The following is a 21,326-nucleotide window of genomic DNA, read 5'->3' as shown; positions in this document are numbered from 1 at the left end:
AGTGGTGTGGTGGTGATAGATGTGTTTGATGATTTGTGCGTATTCCGACAGTGTGCAGGTGGAGGAACTGCATGAACACACATTTCATGCATAAACGTAGCTATTATAAAGTCACGGGTGAGCAAAGCAATTGATTCAGTTCATTGATATTATGAACCTCCGCAAAGTATAGGATTGCCGTTGGGCCGAAAAGTACTCGTACTGCTAAAATGTATGCCTTATTTCTGTTCCTTGTAAAGGTTGCCTGGAAGAGATCGCTCTGAAGCGATAAGGCCGCCTATTGCTTACCTTAGAAAATCTCTATGTATATACTTGTGTCTCTGTACTGTTACTGTTTTTTGGTGTGCAATAAAGAGTTATTGTATTGTATTGTATTGTACTCGAGTGGAGACCGCGGGGATCGGCAGAGCGCAGCGTAGGACGTCCCACCAAGAAGATGGACGGATGATTTGGTTAAAGCCGTGGGTCCACGGTGGGGCCGCTGCCAACCGAAGCAACTGGGGGTTATGGTTGGAGCCCTCTGTCCAACAGTGAACGTCCTACTGCTGAGATGATCATGATAATGATGATGATTTTCATAACGTCTTCTCACTAAATTGACCACTTCTCACTGTGACAAAGAGACCAATTCGAACAATGAACCACTTTCTAAATTGTCAATATCTTATAATGACAGTGTACTAAGTTTACAATTTCTTTAGACCAATGTCATTTCATTGGTTACATACTCTGAGAATATAAATCCTATTTCAGGTTCCATCTCTATCTGTTCATAATTTTATTCCGCATATTGCTAATTTTACATTTCAGAATACTTTTGCGTTATACTGATAGGCTGCATGACCATTGCTTCTTAGACCACCTGTGTTTTAGTTTTTTTTAGACTAAATGATACTATTCCATACATCTGGTTTTCAGTAGGAAAATCAGTACATATAGGTAATTCATGCTCCTACTATAGGAGAAATAGTATAATATTGTGTTCGTGCTCCTACCAGTAGGAGACTGTAGTAGGAGCACGAAATTTGCATCTGTTTCGAGCAATCCAAGCTATACCAGATAGAGGGCGCTCGTGCCTAAATACCATGCGCCACAATACAAAATCGAAGATTACACAAGAAAGTGTTTTTTTGTGAATGTCTTATTTTGGGCATCTGGTATAGTGGGAATTTTAATGAATAAGTAATGAGTATTTTGAAAAATGTGATATTTAGGCACGAGCGAGGGAAATCGCTGCGTGGCTATAGCTACCTGTCCTGCCAAAGGGAAAAATCCTCCCGACCCGTGTCCAACTGCTATCTGGTTGGCACCACGGGAACCTAAACTTACCCAGGATGGTTCAATTCTCAGACTACTTTTTTTCTGCAACTTATTGCTGCGACCCGTGTACAACTGAAAGGCTATTGTCCAACGGGCATATGAACAATTGCTATGTTGAACCATTTGCACCATGGGGATGTAAAATTACCTTGGGTCATGTGTATCAGAATAGGTACTATCATTACTGCATTTTATAAAATTAAAAGTCTCATGAAACCCAACAACTATGTAGTTTATTCTGAATACAGTGAAACCAACAGTCCGAACCCCGATTCCACAGAGTTCAAGTGTAGTCAACTAGTTAACTAATTGGACCCACCCAGTAGGACCATGGATAAACATACTTTCCAGAATTGGACTACTGATTTTGCTTCTCCGTGGTGCAACGGTTGACGATGAAGTAAACTTGCTTCCCCGTGGTGCAACCAGTTGGACATAGTAGTTGGACCACGGGTCGGGAGGAAAAAAAGTTCATAAGATTAGTTCCTAAACCGCAATCGGTTCGCATCAAGAAGGAATTTTGCTCATACGCGTGTAGGGTGAGCACTGAAAGACTCCGGTCGTCGTCAGCAGCTATATCATCAATTGAGTAAATAGGTAAGTATCTCTGTAAGTATAAATATATTCAGATGTAATCTCGTATTTCTTGCAATTTGTGGGAATTCTTGAACGAATTTCTACCACTTGGTTTGAAATACTGGGCATACCGTTCAAAACGAGATCCGATGTGCTTTGGAGTCAGAATGTTCTTTATTATCGTAGAAACATGTAGATGCCTACATGTAGCCTGTATTCTCATTATTCATACTAAATACAAATAATATATAGGAAGTAAAGTTCTGAATTTACCGTCGAAACTCCAAAACAAATTCCTTCGGATCTAACAAAAAATGTACTTGGAATGATTCAGCGTAATCTAATCGCTAATATAACGCAAGCGTAATACTTGCAACATTTTTATAGTATTAACTTGCATCCAGCAGCAACACGCTTGAACGCATTCAGGTCTTCCTCGAGCAGCTAGCACAATAAAGCTCTACACCTGGAAATTCACAACTATATCTAAGAATTTTTATTATCTGGCACACCACGACACAAAACGACAATTGAAAAATGGAGACTGTACTAGCTCCCAGAGGTCCTCGCTACTACCGTACGATGCCCACCAGCACCGTCGTAAAGCGTTAGGTCTGCCCTTTTAAGGACACAGCAGTACCTGTCTTGAAAAATTACACGGAAATTCTAAAGCTTATAGGAAAAAGACCCTCTAGATATATATAAACAACCAGACCACGATAATGATGATGGTGATGATGATGATAGTATTACCACGTATAAATAAAGATTCAAAATATGAAACGTCGTTTCCAGCAGGATTCTACATACCGATAGCTTCAACGAGGCTGTTTCCTTTCCAGCCTACTATGTACCACTACAATGAACTGTTTTACGCATCAGGGTAGTTGACACACTTATACAGCATTACGGCCTTCCGTTCTTCAGCTTTCCAAAATGACCATTTCTGTACCTCGGTATACATACAATACAAAGAATTATCGCAACTTCAACTCAAAAGATAACTGCAATCAAGACTGGTAGGTAGAATAAACACGGAAAGATTTCGTCTCCAATATTCGAAGAAATAGGAGTAACACTCGCATGTAATGCATGATTATCAAAGTATGTATGTCACAAGAGCATCATATGTGGTTACCAACTTGAGCACAATATCATACTCGACAATCTCCAAGTCAAAGCCAAAAATCACATAAGATTAGATTCCTGGGACTCTAACACGATTCATCTAATTCTATATCGTCGCATATGAACACTCATATTATCTAGATATTTGAACATTTTAAGGGCAAAAGTACAGTTGATACAAATATTCGTGACCCGAAAAAAAATATATGAATATTTTGTAGTAGCTTACGCCGAAAGCCTTCCGAAAGCCTAGAAAAGTGATGCAATAATTTTTCACTAGTTGGCGCTGTCTATTTGCATGTGTGCGTGAGCTCCTAGTGTCCGTATAAGGCTGTACCTGACACCTAATTTGAGCCCTGAAATCTCAGAATTGGCACACTATTTCCGTTCGACTGTAGTCTCAAAAAATCGGCAATTCTAAATTGTTTTCGCAAATAATAAACTCAACTATTAGTATTCTACGGATATTCTAAAAATTACAAAAAAACATCACGAAAATTCGACAGTCTGATTTTTAACGCCATCTGACGAGACTTTTACCATGAGCTAACGTGAGCAGCCGCCTTAAATAGATCATTATTTGATTCAAAAACTCTTGATTCGATTTGTAGCATTCGAACATGGCGGATGTAGACAATATCTCATTTTGCTATTTCTGTTTCTTTGGCTAGTTGAAGTATAATTTTGATAGTGTTTTATGCGGCGATTAACCTTAACAGTGAACAGTGATCACGAAATTCTATATTTCTCTCGTGTCTGACATTTTTTAATGCGCAAGTTGTGTCCACGTGGTTTCTGGAATTTTACTATCAAGTTGCAAAAACTACAACCACCGTACAACGTCCCTCTCAAAGAGAGTTTACTTTGACACTGGCGAAATTGTCCTATTGATTAGGACAGAAAAGCCATATTTTAAAAGAGAAGAAGAAGATTCAAGTCTTCTTGAATCTCCGACTCGTGGTGCAAGGCTTTACTGGAATGGAGGCCGTGGGGGTGCAAGAGACCGGTTGGAAGACCTCAGATGCGTTGGAGGGATGACATCGGGACTGGGTAAACATTCAAGGTTATTGCGGGGTTTTTGTCGGCATTACTCTTTTGGGAATTATTGTTAAAAGAGATGTGTCAGGTTTAAGTAAACCGAAGCATCATCTCCTGTAGCAAGCAAAGTTTATGTATGGTACGTTCGGTTCGGTCCCTAATTTAAGTATCCAATCCACTTTTTCATGCTGGTTGTATAGAAAAGTGGATGCTTTCGTTAGGACACCGACTTTACACTACCTGCAAAGTGTTACATTCGATAACATACCTAACTCATGCCACTCTCTCTTTCCTTGTGTAACACACTCATTTTTCTTTTTCAGATGATAAGATTCCTGACTTCTTAAAACTAAGTAAGTAGTTTTATTTTATTCAAACTGTACGCTGACTGAACTGAAAGCTAAACGTCTGAACTAAGATGAAAGTTTTATAAAAAATATTTACTAGCTTTTGCCTACGACCTTGTCTACCAAGGACTCGTTTACTGTAATCCCACGGGAACAATGCAATAATTCGCGATAAAAACTATCACATGCCCTTTTTCCCCTATTTCGATTCATGATATCAGATAGACAAACAGAATCACTTACGCATTTATATTATGAGCAGGATTTGACATCGAAATAGGTTTAAAAATCCCATGTTACTTTCTGCACGCAAATATAAAACTCGACTGCTCTATCTATTGATAACAAATTACAATTTACAAAATTTACGAAATTGTGCTTCACATTGATTGAAACTGAAAAATAAAACTAAAATTCTCCATTTATACCCCCAATAAATCAGTACATAACTCCAGCGTTTCAAAAATCATGACAGTTCAGATCCCTGTAAAAATTGGCACGACAAAAACCGACTTTAAAAAAAAGAGAAAAAACGGCGGGAAATATCAGCGAAAAATCAGACGGCCATGTGAATAGTTCTTCACACCGTCAAAGTACCATTGAAAAATGCCTCTTAACTGCAGCAAGCCAATTTGAACCGTGTTCGTATGTTTTAAAGGCTGAGTTCGGCTTATATGGCTATACTAATTATCTGGCAAGAAAGAAGTGGCAAGAAGGCTGTGAAATCATGCGCGACGATAGCCTATAATTATAAGGAGGCGATTAACGGGCTTCTAGTGATGTGAAAGTTGACGATAATTTTTGGTATAAGATTGATCAAGATTGTCTTATTTGAAGACAAAAAAAAAAGCACGACAAATATTTAAGTTAATAGAAATGGAGAAGTCAATAGAATTAAATGCATGTTTATTTAAGTTTAATATTATTTATTTCAGACATTAATTAGGTACAGATGCACAGTGTATGAGTGAAACAAAGTGAAACAGTAATTTAAACAACTCATTGTTATTGATAGAGGGAGGAAAACGAGCAAGCGAATCTCTTGATAATAGCAATCTACCTCACTAACTACTAGTCTGTTGTTGACATTTTACGGAAATAGTATACTCGTACTCTTCTCTTGGATACTCTTATTCTTACCTAAGTTATGAAAAACTCATAATCCCAGCCTATATACGAGTACGTTCCACTGATGGGCACAGTCCTGAGAATGAGAGGGCTGGGGTCGTAGATCCCACGCGGGCCTAGTGTGGATAGTGTACGTACTTCACACACCACCGCAGGTTTGTGCAGCATTTATCACGATGTTTTCTCAAAGCTCGTGATAAATTTTAAATATATTTTCGCACATAATTTTCGAAAAACTCACAGCACGGATTTGAACCCACGATCCTCTGCTTAAGAAGCCATGGGTTAAACCAATAGGTGACCACGGTTTAAAAAAAATACTGATTAGTTTTACTGATTTTTTTTATACATAAAAATATAAAATATCGATATTATTATCGATATAATTGCGCCCTAAACTATGTAGGTACTTGCACACTTCGATGTAAAATTGAAGTATACTCGGCACCAATACTTGTTCAAGCACGCTGCCACATTTACACTTTCTTTACACATAGGTTTATAGATTTTTATTTACTTTTCCTTATTTGTGCGTATGTACCTATTCGTAATTAAGTGAAATTGTGAAAAAAAAATGTTTTAAAAATATTACTTTCTGGCCAGTTTCTTGCGGCGTTTTCTCCTTGGCACAGATGGTTTAAAATGATTGTATAAAAATGTCATAGAATATAGAAAATAGCTCTTTACGGCCTACTTGCAAAATAAATAAAACAAGCATAATTTGATAAAACAAATTTCAACAGCCACAACCAATCTGATTTCGTTTCAAAAATTCATTTTGTAAGTAAAAACAGTACTTTTGAATAGATAAAGTTTGCGTTAGAATTCGTTTATCGACAAAAGTTTTTTTTTTTTGGTACAGCATTAAACACTTTTAATGGTCAATTATATAAAAACTAGATGAAAACCCGGCTTCGCTCGGGTAAAATGTAGACTCATAATAACATGTTTGAAAAACATTTTTTGCCAGTGTAAAGACTGTCGTACCTACTTATCGAAAAATCTGACGTATATTCCCAGCCTTAATATTACTTATCACAAACGTACTTTGGGGCCCTTAAAGTGAAATGTGACTCATAATACACATCTAGGTATAAAATGTAGGTATATAAAATCAACAACTGGTTTTAAATTTAAATGTAAAAACCATTTCTTAAATTTACAATTGAGAATTGTTGCCATAACGATTTAATACTTGTTTTATTTTATTTTTAATTTTTATTTTAAGTTAGTTTTTAGATAAGGTCCTCACTGAAAATCAGCGCCATGGCTTGCCGTGGCATTATGCTGAGTGGGGACCTGTTTAGCGTCATGTATGTCTTTATTTGTTTTATGTTTTTTCCTATGTTTGTTTTTTATGGCGTTAAATAAAATGTATTTTCTTTCTTTCTTTCATATTTCTGTAGTCATCGGTTCTCAAGGAATATTAAAGGTATAAGCAAGGCATACATTCGTATAGCTTCGTTCGTTGTGTTTAATAAATATAGTAAATAAAAACTGCAAAAGTTTTCACACAAATAATTTTTATTTGAAATCAACATTCAAAAAAATAAACAAACATAAATTAACAAAACATATATAATTTTTAAGGTTTATTCTCTGTAAACCTCTTTGTTTTAAGCACTCAGTCTTTTTCTCTACTTTGGCAGTAGGTAAGTACTTACTAATTTTAAAAATAAATAATGAAATTGTTGTTCTTTATTCAAATCGGCTAAATCAAAAATAACATTAGGAAGTAATATGTAAATTGTAATTTTACAATGAGTACTTATCCGACAATTTGGCAAAGGTACTTATAAAGGAATATTCTCTATTATACATCACAGGTTGATTATCATAAAATTTCTCTATATATAACATTTTTCGTTAAATATTTATCACCTTTCAAGCCTTGTTCAGTGGTATTGATAATTTGAATTTTTACATCATCGAATCTTCGAACTCTAGAGAAGGCAACATAGAGTTGGCCATGGGTGAACACAGGATTAGGTAAAAAATATACCGATTTTGTCGAAAGTTTGTCCCTGGCTTTTGTTTATTGTCATAGCGAATGCTATGCGAATGGGAAACTGAAGCCGACTAAATTTAAAAGGCAGTTGACTGTTAGGTGGCTGGAGACGAATTCGAGGAATAAAAACTCTGGTTCCCACATGGCTACCACAAATAATTTCGGCATCAATGACACGTGAAGCTAACGCTCTAACAATAAGACGGGTTCCGTTGCACAACCCAACAGTCGGGTTTAAATTTCTCAAAAGCATTACTATACAACCAACTTTTAATTTTATAATGTGTGGTGGTAGTCCTGCAGGCGTTATAGAATTTAGGTATTCTACAGGATAGTTTAAAACATCATTATGATCGTCCTCAACCACAGCGTCAGAACTCTCATAAATTTTAAGCAGGCCGGGGATTTTCTCGACAACTTGGTCGTTCAATTGAAAACAATCATCGTTTTTGGGAGTAAGGATAGCTTTCATTGAATAACTTTTATAATCATTAGTGTTAAGGGAAACACCAAAAATATGGTCTAAAATTGAATTATCTACAATGCATCGCTGAGGCAGTTCAATGTGGTCGTCACCATCTTCATTGGCTGATCCATCGCCTACCTTTAATACCCATTGAGCAAACTCTAAATCATCGTGAGCTCTCATATTATGAGCCAATTGGAGTTGAGTAAAGTTTGGCCACATTGAAGAGTGCTTAATTGAAGCTTTTATAATATCATTTCGTGACCCATTAACTACAACTGGTAAAATCTGACGAAAATCTCCTGCGAATAACAATGTTTTGCCTCCAAAAGGTAATTTATTTTTCATTATATCTTGAAGGAGTCGATCAACTACAACAATATCATGATATTTAGTCATGGGTGCTTCATCCCAAATGATTAAATGAGTTTCCTTCAATAACTTAGCTGCTGGTGACCCTAACGACATATGAGACGTAGAATCTACATCTGAATTAATTGGAATTTTAAATCGCGAGTGAGCTGTTCTACCACCATCTAACAGAGTTGCTGCAATACCAGAAAACGCTATGGTTAGGCATATTTTATTTTCAGATCTTAAAATATGTAAAATAGTTGTAAATACAAAAGTCTTTCCAGTTCCTCCTGGGCCGTCAAGGTAAAACAGCTTTCTCTCTGTGGGATTATTTACAGCGTTTAGTATTGTATCGACCACATATTTTTGTTCGGTGTTCAATTTTCGGTATTTTTCATAGCCATTTGCTTTTTCAAGTTCACAGTCGTAAACGGGATCAGATAAGAAAACATCATTTTCACTAATATCTTAAGGAAGTCCGAAATCTGTTAGTCTCTTTCCGTGGAGTTTTAATGTTTCATAAATTTCTTGTAAAGCTAACTGTTTGGATAATATTTCAGGACGTGATCTTGTAGTCTTCGATAAAATGTGATGCAAACTTTTCCCAAAGAGCATTAGGATCAGTTACTTCACAAAATACGCATATTAACGCAAACAGCTGTCGTAATTGCCGAGGAAGTTTAAAACCAATTGCTTCATCCAAACATCTTTCCCATTCTTGATCGTCAAAAAGGAGCCCCCTTGCTTGAGCAGCATCTCGAAATGAGTTGTAAATAATATTTTCATAAGTTCTAACATCTCTGAAGCAAGTCGGCCCTTTGACGTGAAGAAGTAATAGCCGGAGATAATATAGTTCTCGATCAGAAAAGGAATAATTATACATTCTTGCAATTACTTTATCAGCCGCTGACTGAGATATTCGTGGTTGCCACTGTCCATGGATAAATCTAAAATGTGTCGGAATTTCAGTGTAAGATATTGTCGAGCACTTTCAGTTGTTCTGTTTAGTTCAAAAAATGCTAATAATGTTGATTTTTCAACTGATCTAGCTGTTGCTTCATGAACATTCTGATCTGTAAATACGACAGTTTGTTGGTTTTCCAAATGAATACCTAACTGTATAATTGTGTGACTCATTTTGTGCATTGAAAATTCAAATATTCGCCAAACTGCTTCAGGAGCCGAAACATACCTGGTATCAATATAAGCCTTAATTTCATCATGGTGTTCATTGCTTGATGTCGATTGATCGCTGGACTCTTGTGGCGCTACTGTGATTTGTATCTTTGCTCGGTCATGACCTTTATAAATATATTTATTTATATATTTCACACTTTTTACACTTGAACAAATTTCAACATTTATGTGAGCATTAAATTTTTTACATAGATAGGGGTTGTAGGGCATCACCCATCTGTTATCACACTCGAAATCCTTCTTTTTTATTGTTCTTCCGTCGTCTCTTCTTCTTATTATAGCATAACCTCCATTTTGGGTACCATCTCTAGTTTCTCCGCAAAATGTCTTTGGGTAGTTTTTAGAACATTTAGAGGCAATTCCATCATTTTTTATGCAGGGTGAATTCATATATCCAGGGCCACATGGCCCATGGATCATGTTTTTTGACACAGTCTGAAAAAGTTCCTGGTCTTTATCTGGATCAGGTATTTCTGCACACACAAATTTATCATAATCTTCTGATGACCTTGGTTTATCTTCATTTCTTAGAATAATAAGCATATGCGCATGTGGAAGCCCACGTTTCTGAAATTCAATGGTGTAAAACCACGCACTCGGTATTCCAAAAATATGTTTCCTTGTAATGTCGTCTAAAAGTTCATCCAATTTAAGTTTAAAAATTCTGGCAATTAAGTCGGGTCTATGTTCTTTTTTAGTGCCTTGTAAATTTTCTAAGATTTCCTGCCAATTTGGATTGCACGTAAATGTTATAAATAGGTCTGGTTTACCATACTTGCATACAATTGCCATGGAATCCTGATAATTTTGCATCATGTGCCGGGGACTTCCCACATAAGTTGATGGCAATATTATCATTTTACCAATGCCTTGACCATTTCTCTATCATTATTGTACAGGCTATCCATTAAATTGTTATATTTGTCAGCTCTGAGCTGTTTTTGATTCATTCGAAGAAACAATAATCTTTGAGATTCAATCCTAACATAGGCCAAGACACAATATTCATGAAAAAGTTTTTCGGCATAAAATAATGGGCTAAAATTTTCACGAACAGCAAGTCTATACTGATAAAATTGTAACATTGTAAGACGGCTTCGAGCAGTTCGACTCTCTTCTCTGTGTTGAAGATTTTCATGCCATCCGAGTTCTCCATTAGGAAAAGTAGGAAAGGCTAAAGGGTCAATATTCGGACTGGTTGACTTGAGTGTAGTTAAATGTTGAGAATATTCTTGTACAGAAAAGTCTATATTTAATGGAGGTTCGCCGTTTTCTCCTACAAAGATGACCGCTACCTCATTATTTGATGGAGTGTTATACCGACGCAAATCAAGAGATTTATGTTTATAAAAGTGCATTGATACCGAATATTTGGGTCGATTTTCTGAGGCTGCTTTTAATTCCTCTTCAGCTAAAATTGCAGCCACCCTTTTGTATATTTTGACAAAAGGATTGGATTCATTGAGCATTGTTTGTAAGGACCTCATTATATTGCTTCTACATATGTTATTTCTAGAATCAGATAATCGTTCATTTAATGCTGCTTCATCTTCAATTATGTACAATTGGTTGTATTGTGGTTTTATGACCTTGCAACGGAAACAAAGACCCAGTTTTTATATAAATTTGCCCTTGAACCCTATAAGTGAAAAAATCCTGGAGGGAGTGTGTTCAAGTTTGAATTTAAGGATGCCATTGCAAATATTGAATTATATTGTCGTATATTAGCCTTAAAATGATTAGCATCAGACGTATTGCCTTTGTATAAATCTAATAATATATCTGGAATTGGCTTTAATGCTCTATCTGGGTCTATGTGTACCTTCCCATTATGACAACAATTTTTAAAATGATTTTTTATTTTTTCACCTAAAAAATGAAGTGCTTGACATTGTACACATTCATAAATCATAGAACCAACTGAATGTACTGATACTTGAATGGTGTTATTTGAAAGTGCTAAATGTACATAGGTAGTCCTGGGGGGCTGATGTTCTGTACTAAACCTGCTTGAATATTTATGTTTCTTCGGGGTTCTGCCCGCCATTTGATATGTTTTCTTTCTCCTCTTCTTCTAAAGAAATAAAATCACTGCTGACTGACAGCATTGACTCTTGTTTTTTCTCGTTGTCTAAAGAAACATCATCAGTCACCAGTGACTCTTCGATTAGCGTCAACTCTTCGTTATCGACCTTAAAGAAGAAAATATATTAGACAAATATTCAAATAATAATAAGTATTGTGTATGTATGTAGGTATATCCTCACATACCTCTATCTAGTAATAAGTATTATTTTTCATTTTACTGTACTCAGTGACCTGCACCATTAACTTACCTCAAAGTCATCAAATAAGTCTTGGGATTTGTTAGGTTGTATTGTATTTGTTTGTTTTGGAAAAAGGTTTGAAAGTGCCCGAGCCTTGGTTCTTCTTAACTGCCTAATTGTTTCTAGGCCACAACACTTGCAATAATTGAAATTATCTGCAAAAATATGTCATACAATTAATAATGTCTAATTGTATAATAAGAACCAGCCAAGTTAAAGTTGAACTTGTGCATGACGGGGTCCATTTCATTATTAAGAAAAAACGGTAAAAAATTTGTGTCTGTTTCTGTATGTGTTCATGACACCTCAACACAGGCTATGCATGAGGTCATTTATTATTATTTGTTGGGTTATAGAGAAAAAATGTTGAGCCGCTTACCGAGTACAATGTTGTCGCATTCCACACATCGACTGCACATTTTCATTTGCTTGCAGTTTCTTGCAAATATTTCCTCATTACAAAAATTGCATGTCACTGAAAGTAAATAAGTAGGTACTTATTTTATTTGAATGCAGAAAGTCTTACAATCCACACTTTAAGAAGAAAACCTAACCTCCTGAAGCCCACCATATATTTTGAAAAAAATTGACAAAGCAATTAGAATCTAATTGTTTCCAGAATAAAGTCAAACTGCTGTCAAACTGCCATTGTGTAAAACAATAGAAAAACAAAAGAATTTTTACTTTGTTACATTGTCATAGATTCCTAATTCCTTTGAACTTATTGTGTACGTGTGTATAAGCTGTGTACATTCTAATGCATATTGGGCCGCACGAGGATAGAACAAAATTCACTTAAAAACACAACCTGCCTACATACCTACTAAAATACTACTCACCATCTTTACGAAGAGCTCTTCGCTGCATCCACTCTCCACAATTGTGACAATGCTTACCGAATGCAAGGAGATTCGGCTGTTAACAAAATAATATAGTTATCATCAAACAAAGACTAAACGAAGACAGAAAAACGACCAATGAAAGATTTTTTTATGAAATACTTACGATTTTCGGCATGATGGAAACAAAGTGTCAAAACAATATTTTCGCGAAACAAACGTCAACAACTGAAGACAGTTATAGTTGAAGGTAGTTGGTGATAGTTTTGAGTTTTGATAAGATCCACTCAAGACGTTTCGTTTTACACAGTCACATGAGTCACAGTTCTTTGTAATGGATACTTTTTTGGCGTGACGCACGCGATGTGTTGCAGGCGAGCCGTATCTAAGAGCTAGCTAGTATGAAACGGAACGTTTATTAACTACCCAAGATGGCGACTGCGGTTTGTTTGTCAGTGCCATTAGAATTTAACGAAATTCTCCATAATCGAATTTTGCGGATATATGTTGTCGACTCGGATCGACTAATTTTTTACGCTCTTCAATTTGATGTGCATTTCGTTCGAGTCTACCGTACCCCTGGACGAAATTATTAATATAGATAAATGTCACGGCACACTTGATACCAATCGTCCTAGTCCCAAAGTAAGTAAAGCTTGTGTTAATAGGTACTGGTAAACGGATAAACATATACTTAGATACATACTTAAATAAATTTTAAATAACTGTGACTCGAGAACAAACATTCATATTTTTCGTACAAATATCTGCCCCGGGTGATCGAACCCGGGACGTCAAGATTTGAAGTAACGTTCCCTAACCACTGGGCTAATCGGTTGTTCGATATTAGGGCTCTCCAGATTTATGTCTCTCATTATTTTGCTAATTAATGTTATTTGGTCCGGTAAAAACAGAACCAGTTTATCGATAGAGGGGCCGCACTAATAATGATTGATCACAGACATCCTGGTAGCAACGATAAACGGTTATAATACCGGACATTCAGGACGAGGGATCGTTACACGATAACAGGGAGTATACATCACTGCGTGAGTGATATGGCTACCATTTTTAGCTAATAATTACTTGATCTATGTCCACCTCCTGGCCAATCATCATCATGTCAGCCGAAAGACGTCCACTGCTGGACATAGGCCTCCCCCAAGGCTCTCCCGATCTTGTACTTTCCGCATCCAACGCGATCCCGCGATCTTAACCAGGTCGTCGCTCCATCTTGTTGGAGGCCTAACGACAGCTCGTCTTCCGGTCCGCGGACGCCATTCGAGAACCTTCTGAATCCATCGGCTATCAGTCCTGCGAGCAATGTAGACCGCCCACTGCCACTTCAGTTTCACAATTCTGCGGGATATGTCGGTAACCTTAGTTCCAATACTATCGTCATTTCTGATTCTATCCTGCAGAGAAACCCCGAGCATAGACCTCTCCATAGCCCTTTGAGTGACTTTGAGCTTCCTCATCAGGCCCATCGTTAGCGCCCACGTCCTCGCCAATCGCTTGGTTTCATTTGAAAAAAGATTGAAAGTCATTCATAAGACATCACAATCATATACAAAAGAAAAAACATAAGACGTACGGTCAAGGACCCACCCTGACCCACTACGGCACCAATTCACAGTAAACATCATAGTGACATCGCATTAATTAACAATGAAAATCGTAATGACTTTTCCTTTGAAAAGGTGGCTTATGAATTAAAAGTCCTCGATCGTACTGGCGATAAATAGCTAGATCTCCACTCATTATAATGTCACGGCAATTATTCGTGATAGACTTTTATATTCTTTAAAAAAACCGGCCATTAGCGTGTCGGACTATACTATTTACTAAACTATACTTTATTTATACTATTTTTCTGATTTTATACGGAATCTTCCAAGTATAGGTATATTTTATACCTTAGGTTGCTATTTACTCATAAACTATTAATAATTCTCAAGCAAACTTAGCCGTTATAGTTTTCATTGAAAGTTTGATATACTAACTACCATCCTGAATTTTTTCAAATTTTTTCACCCACCGGTTTAGATTTTAGAGGGAGGGGGACGCTCGGTTTTAATAAAAATTTGCACTTTAAAGATGAATATTTCGCAAACAAATCATTGAATCGAAAAATCGTCTTAGCAAACCCGCTAAAAATGGTTTTAAAAGACCTATCCAACGATACCCCACACTATAAGGTTCGATGAGAAAAAAAATCACCCCCACTCTACGTCTATGGGAGGTACCCTAAAAAAATATTTTGGTTTTTTAATGTACCATTTTGTCGGCATAGTTTACATATAATATTCATGCAAAATTACAGCTTTCTAGCATTGATAGTCCCTGAGCAAAGCCGCGGACGGACGGACAGACAGACAGACAGACAGACAGACATGGCGAAACTATAAGGGTTCCGTTTTTGCCAATTTGGCTCCGGAACCCTAAAAATTGTTGAATTTAGCAAAATTTGCAACCGGAACGGCATTCATGAGTGCGGGTTACCACCCAGCATACATGTTTAAATACATCCCGTCACATTCCCCCTGAGAAATTCCACAAACATGTCGAATAGTTGATAACTAGCTGACTAATTAAGATAACGCCATTTGTCTTCGTATTAAACAGACAGACAAACGTATAGGCATTACGAATTAATCTGACTTGAAGTTAAACTTCAAACTCAGGCCGGATTCTACAAGTTACGAGATTAAAGAGGTTGCGGACTCGGTTGCGGATTAACCCTCTGTTTCACCATCCATTGAGAAAAATTATCTGACGGATAAATGTATTTCTCTGTTTGTTTTGTTCGAACTCCGAACCGCCGTCTCCGTCTACGGCATCACATTTATCCGTCAAATAAAATTTATCAATAGGTGGTGAACAGTCTCGCGTGTTTACCCGCGGCTTTGTATGCGTAAATCATTAGTTCCAGCAATTGAATAAAAATTCCGGGATTTCACTAATTTCCCGTGGGAATTCCCGAAAATTACATCGTGGTATTTATTGACGTTGCATTGTAAACAACAGTGCCAAATTTTATGTCTCTAAACCCAGCATTTCGAACTCGTGGGAATATCGGGATAAAAGTAGCCTACGTATTTCAAATTTCCAGCTATCTTCATACAAAATTTTCCCTCTTGTTCTGAGAGGAGGCCTGTGCCCAGCAGTGGGACGTATATAGGCTGGGATGATGATGATGATGATGAAACACGTAGACAAAATTCCTTTACCTTTAGGGCAGAAAAATATTAAAACATGTGCGTGGTTAACGCTCCCCATAATAGTGACTCCATTCACACCAGAGTTGCCAGACGTCCTGATCTTGGCGGGACGTCCCGATTTTGAAATCAAAATTAAATGTTCCGCGCGGTACAGGTCCAGTCTTCTTTAGGGGATTCAATCAGACATTTACTAAAATACATTTATTATGGCATTTGCCTGTTTATTTTCATGTAAACATAATTTAAAACTCAAATAAAAAGCCAAGTATTTCAAAACTCTTGATTACATACATTTTACTATGTTCTGCATTCGACGAAAAAATCCCGCTTTTTTAAATCAAAAACTTTCAAAATCCTGATTTGCCAAAAAAGTCTGTTAACACTGGTTCATACACTTTATAAAGTACATTATATTTCATAGGTACGTATATCTGCTTTAGTTAATTAAAATGTTTTTATATTACCTACGGCCTTTTTGTTGACAATTTGTATTTATATTTTATGTTAGTAGTGTACGAGTATTGTATTTGTATCTTTTATCAAATCGCCAGTAGTTCCCCCTGGGACCAAACTCCAACCCTGCTAGCGATGGTATCCATTATCCTTGCTTAGTTAGCTGGAATATCTCGTAATGTATCAAGAGCAGATCTCTCCATTGCATTTATTGGCTTTATATTTGGCCGATTTCCTTTTTCTTTATGAATAGGTTTCCTTTAATGGGGCAGGAGATCTTTGTTGACTTTTGCAAAATTACCTTTATATAAATCTAGGTCTTAAAAATACATATGTTGAGGCCTTGGTCTCTTGAGAATGAAGTTGGGTATATAATTTGTCTCGTTTAATGAAAAATATCAACGACGAACAAATTACGTCTCGTACGTCCACTTTATTTTATGTTATAGCAAAATGTTTATTTTTACTTGTAGGTAGTATCAGAAAACAAAAAAAAAAGATGAATTTAATCGGTAAAGACGTTCTCAAAGGAAATGGGAATTAATTTTATAATTAGGTATTTACTCGTAGACTGGTAACAACGATATTTAGGTATACTACCTACAATTAAAATGCTTTGAAATATAATCTGCAACCCCACACACCCCGTCATAATAATGCTTAAAGAGTCCTCGGTTCAAGGAACGAAAAGCACTTCTGAAATTCTTTTGATTTACCGCAGTACCTATTTGGCTGTGACAAATTTGTTTCATTCTTCTGCCGTAATTGGCGTTTTTGATTATTTTACTGTATTTATCCGGGTGGTAAAATATGTTTTAACATAAAAAAAATTGTCACAAAAGCCTTGGTAATAATTGTTTGTCCTATGGACTTTAAAGCAGAAGAGGATAGAGGGTCCGTTGCCTCGTAGTGAATCAGTAACTGCCAAGCTGATCTAACTTGGCAGAAAGTCCTGTGATTTCTACAGGAAGTATTAAAGACGCGTGGCAAACGAATGTCAAAGACTCCTTAAAACAAACTCGACAGTGGGTTCAAATGCGGGCTCGTGCCTCTGTTTTTCGAAATTCAAATTTTATTATTTTTCAGTCAGAGTAGTCAAACGTCATGGACTGACTAATAATATGGTAACAACTTTTACAAGTATGTAGGTACATAATGATGAACATGATGTTATTTTCCTTAAGAGTAATTAATAATTATTTTGTGAACCCTTTTGCCAAGCGTGGCGTGTTTTTTTTTATTCGACTGGATGGCAAACGAGCAAGTGGGTCTCCTGATGGTAGGAGATCACCACTGCCCATAGACACTCGCAACACCAGGGGGATTGCAGATGCGTTGCCAACCTAGAGGCCTAAGATGGGATACCTCAAGTGCCAGTAATTTCACCGGCTGTCTTACTCTCCACGCCGAAACACAACAGTGCAAGCACTGCTGCTTCACGGCAGGATTAGCGAGCAAGATGGTGGTAGCAATCCGGGCGGACCTTGCACAAGGTCCTACCACCTGCGAACCACCTGTGTATTGGCAACCCCTCTCCCTCTCCGTCACCTAGAGGTCTATGGGGGCGACATATATTGTCCAACAGTGGACGTTCTACAGCTAATATGATTATGATAATGATGAATAATTATTCTTCAAACAGAAGTATAAACGGCATTTGGCTTTGAAGTCACCACGTTCAACAACTTGGTAACTCAACCAATATTAATCTGTCTCTCACTTCTTGCTTGGCAACTTGAGACAGGTTCTATCTGCACTCAAGATCTAAAGGAAATGTTTACTCTATCGCAGATAACATAAGATTCAAATTATAACGATAAGAAAATATCAGATACAACCTTTCTAAGATGACGGCCTGTTAACTGAACTTTGCCAAATCTGAGACTGCCTCGGTTACCGCTTGATAATTGAACTCGTAAACTACTTGTTACGAATATAACTATTTATATAAGTCCTTGCTTATGTACAACTATCTGATGTCTTATCTTGTATCCTACTCTTACTAAATATCACTAATATCTATTATAAATCCAAAAGTTTGTGTGTAGGTACCTATACGTGTTTTCAAAGTTCTTACGGACATTGAAACGACGGCTTCCAATCCAACCGATGAAATTTAAAAAAAAAAATATAAAAATAAATATTTATGCGCTCTTCGCAAAGTGCATAGAACATAATAAAAATACAAAATTAATTAAATAAATAATAAAATGAAATAAATTGGAGGTCTATGGGATTGTCCATTAGTGGACGTCCCACGGCTGGATATGATGACGTAAAAAAATTAACGGACGACTTGCGCAAATCGTGATCTTTTATAGTCGCATACTAGCGCAACATTAGATCGGTAAGACTTACGTGTTAAATAACCTAAACATAAAAATTTCATTTTTAATACAAGATTTTTTTGCTGACTGTACTTTTCGTTGACTGTACTTGCATTGTCACCCAAACAACATTTGCATACCAAATTTCAAGTCGATGCTATTAAACGTTGAAGAGTTCCGTCCTGCGGAGACGATCCTGGCTGGACTACCAGGTGTCACTACTAGATTAATTGTATTGTCACGCGATTTACATAAGTATTCCAAATTTACTACTGGAAGTTGGTCAAAAACTGTCAAGATTTGATTACAGACAGACAGACAGACAACGGGACAGTGAAACTAAATAAAAGCTTGCAAAAATGGGCGCGCTATGTCTTAATTGAAATAGCAGTCCCATTTCCCTGAAGGCTTACCTCATCATCATCATCATGTCAGCCGAAAGACGTCCACTGCTGGACATAGGCCTCCCTTAAGGCTCTCCACTCAGACCGGTCTAAAGGCCTACCTAAGGAAGGCTTATCTATCACATCATAAAATGAATATCATGTCGATAATATCTGACACACTACGTATCATTTCAAATTCAAATACTCGTGCATATGGGAGCTCAACTGTATTTCAACACACCCGTTCACATCAGGCAACTATCAAGTTTAGTTTCAAAGTTAGACACATAGAATTACTCGGCTACGCACTATGCCACACACGAACTTGGGGAGCGAACAGCAGAAGTTAGCAGTTTGGTTATGCAACCGATATTGTTAGTAGGGAAGCACAAGACGGCATTTTGGAATTTACTCAAGCACGGATAAAGTACGTTCGCAGGAAAGATTTAACAACCACTTGTTACGTATTTGATCTCGAATAATCTTCGCCAGTTGCGTATTTGAGTGTTTTTCAATGAGCAAATACTTCGGACTCTTTATCTGCGGTATCTCCACAGACTACGAGTAAGTAATCCGACCGATTTCGGTCATGGTGACCACTTCGATTCCTGATTCAATTGGCTCTCATGGGGATTATCACATAAGTGCGACCCCGAGTGTGCAATGTACGATTGTGCGAAATTTCTATTGAACGACAGTTCATTTCTGCGAAGTGCTAGTGCGCGATGTATTACTGTTCGACAGTACAAATGTACGACAGTATCTATGGGCGACGTTAAATTGTACGCAAAAAGAACTGCTACCAAAAAGTAGGTTACGCCATCAGACGGCTCAGATACAATATCCCCCGGAGCCACAATAGCCCCGGGTCACCTTACTCTACATTATGCTTATTTATATAAAGGCGTACCCTAAGTTTTAACATGAATGTAAAAATCATCATTATCATCAGCCTGTCCCACTGCTGGGCACAGGCCTCCTCTCAAAATAAGAGGGCTTGGGCCGTAGTTTCCACGCGAGCCCAGCGCGGATTGGGAACTTTACACACACCATTGAATTGCTTCGTAGGTTTGTGCATGTTTCCTCACTTCGTGCGAGCCGGGGTTTGAACTCACGATCATCTGCTTGAGAGGCCATAGGTCAAACCACTCGGCCACCACGGCTTTCCACGGCGGAATGTAAAAATAATTGAGACTAATTAGCGTCCAAATGCGAAAAGTTATATGAAACCGTGTAAAAAAGCCTAGGTCTTACGGAAATAAACGTGAAGTTGACCCAATTTCAGTGTAGGTACCTACTCTTATTTGTCCGACAAAACACCCTCTGTCCGGCAAGTTAGGGCTGTCGATAAAAATGTAACAGTGTTTTTATATGATACGTAATTTAATTTGTTTTAAAAGTGTAAATATTATTAAATTTTTCTCTTTTATTTGAAATTGTCCAAGTGACAGTGGTATTTGCGAATTTGTCTTTTGAATAAAAATATGATTCGAAGATGTATTTTGATAAAAAAAGCTGTGTTACCATCCAAACTTAGACAATGTCCACAACACAAAAATACTGACAAACAATTTGCTTCCTGTTTGCTTACGACATTGTCGATTAGTACGAAGTAGGCCCCACTCAACATTGTATTATTATTGTAGCAAGCCACAGTGCTGTGTTTAATGGGGATGGGTTCAAATTAAAAGTAAGACACAAACAACAGACTATCTATATGGTGAGCTGGTGACCTATTTCTTCTTTTACCGAGTAGATATGTCATAAAAAACAAGTGTTGCCTTTTATTTCGAAAAATCAGCGTACTAATTCAAAAATAAGAACTTCCACTGTCACCAGCCAATTTTGGCAACCCTATGTCCCGGCTCGTCTCAACTTTGCACACGCAACATTTTTAATCAAAGTTGTTGTTTCATGTTTTACATTTTAAAACACGGTGTCGGTTTTTCCCGTAAAAAGTCCCATTAAAAGCACTCTTTTGGTCAAAAAGCGACGCGGCAACTGTTAGAAAAAAGCAATAGGGATGGTTAACGCTGACAGAATGGACTAGTCGTTGATATAGAACTTATTGCGGCGATACGACAGTATGCCAAGCTATAAATGTAAGTTTTTATTGTAATTAATCAGTTATGTCTATGTGTTTCCAAGTTTCCGTAGCAAAATTTCTAAGTACCTACGATATTCTTAAAAACAAAACACTTTAATCCCTAG

General features: G+C 37.0%; 2 protein-coding genes across 5 annotated transcripts in view; one reads left to right on the top strand and one right to left on the bottom strand.

The window, feature by feature from the left end:
* The window catches only part of LOC141435664 (uncharacterized), a 410,065-nt gene that overhangs the window by 270,745 nt on the left and 117,994 nt on the right, over positions 1–21,326 (top strand). Inside the window, exon 1 of one of the 3 annotated variants that reach the window (XM_074098406.1) lies at positions 4,384–4,415. The exons of the other annotated variants lie outside the window; for them this stretch is intronic. The gene's annotated coding sequence lies outside the window, so the exon portion shown is untranslated. Of the gene's footprint in view, positions 1–4,383; positions 4,416–21,326 lie in introns of those variants that run through there. 3 annotated transcript variants of the gene reach the window in all.
* Positions 10,955–12,817, bottom strand: LOC141435550 (uncharacterized). Of its 2 annotated transcripts, XM_074098260.1 has the most exons (5): positions 12,729–12,817; positions 12,269–12,364; positions 11,899–12,044; positions 11,569–11,754; positions 10,955–11,074 (listed from the first exon to the last, which is right to left on the bottom strand). In XM_074098260.1, exons 1-4 carry the CDS (start codon positions 12,754–12,756, stop codon positions 11,581–11,583), a joined length of 444 nt encoding a protein of 147 aa, XP_073954361.1. In that variant the 5' UTR covers positions 12,757–12,817; the 3' UTR covers positions 10,955–11,074; positions 11,569–11,580. The 2 variants fall into 2 exon arrangements, with proteins under 2 accessions (XP_073954361.1, XP_073954360.1); XM_074098259.1 differs by having other exon boundaries at positions 10,955–11,754.

The sequence above is a fragment of the Choristoneura fumiferana genome, chromosome 15, assembly GCF_025370935.1.
Source record: "Choristoneura fumiferana chromosome 15, NRCan_CFum_1, whole genome shotgun sequence".
Taxonomy (NCBI): Eukaryota; Metazoa; Arthropoda; class Insecta; order Lepidoptera; family Tortricidae; genus Choristoneura; species Choristoneura fumiferana.
The sequence above is the reverse complement of the archived record's forward strand: the minus strand, read 5'-3'. Positions and strand labels throughout refer to the sequence as shown.

What these genes read in the sequence shown, in the direction of transcription:
- LOC141435550 (XM_074098259.1), bottom strand. Translation starts at nt 12,756, where the DNA reads ATGCAGCGAAGAGCTCTTCGTAAAGATG. An exon ending in AAGAGCTCTTCGTAAAGATG is followed by an intron (nt 12,365 to 12,728) that starts GTGAGTAGTATT and finishes ATTTACTTTCAG; the next exon opens with TGACATGCAATTTTTGTAAT. An exon ending in ATGCGACAACATTGTACTCG is followed by an intron (nt 12,045 to 12,268) that starts GTAAGCGGCTCA and finishes ATATTTTTGCAG; the next exon opens with ATAATTTCAATTATTGCAAG.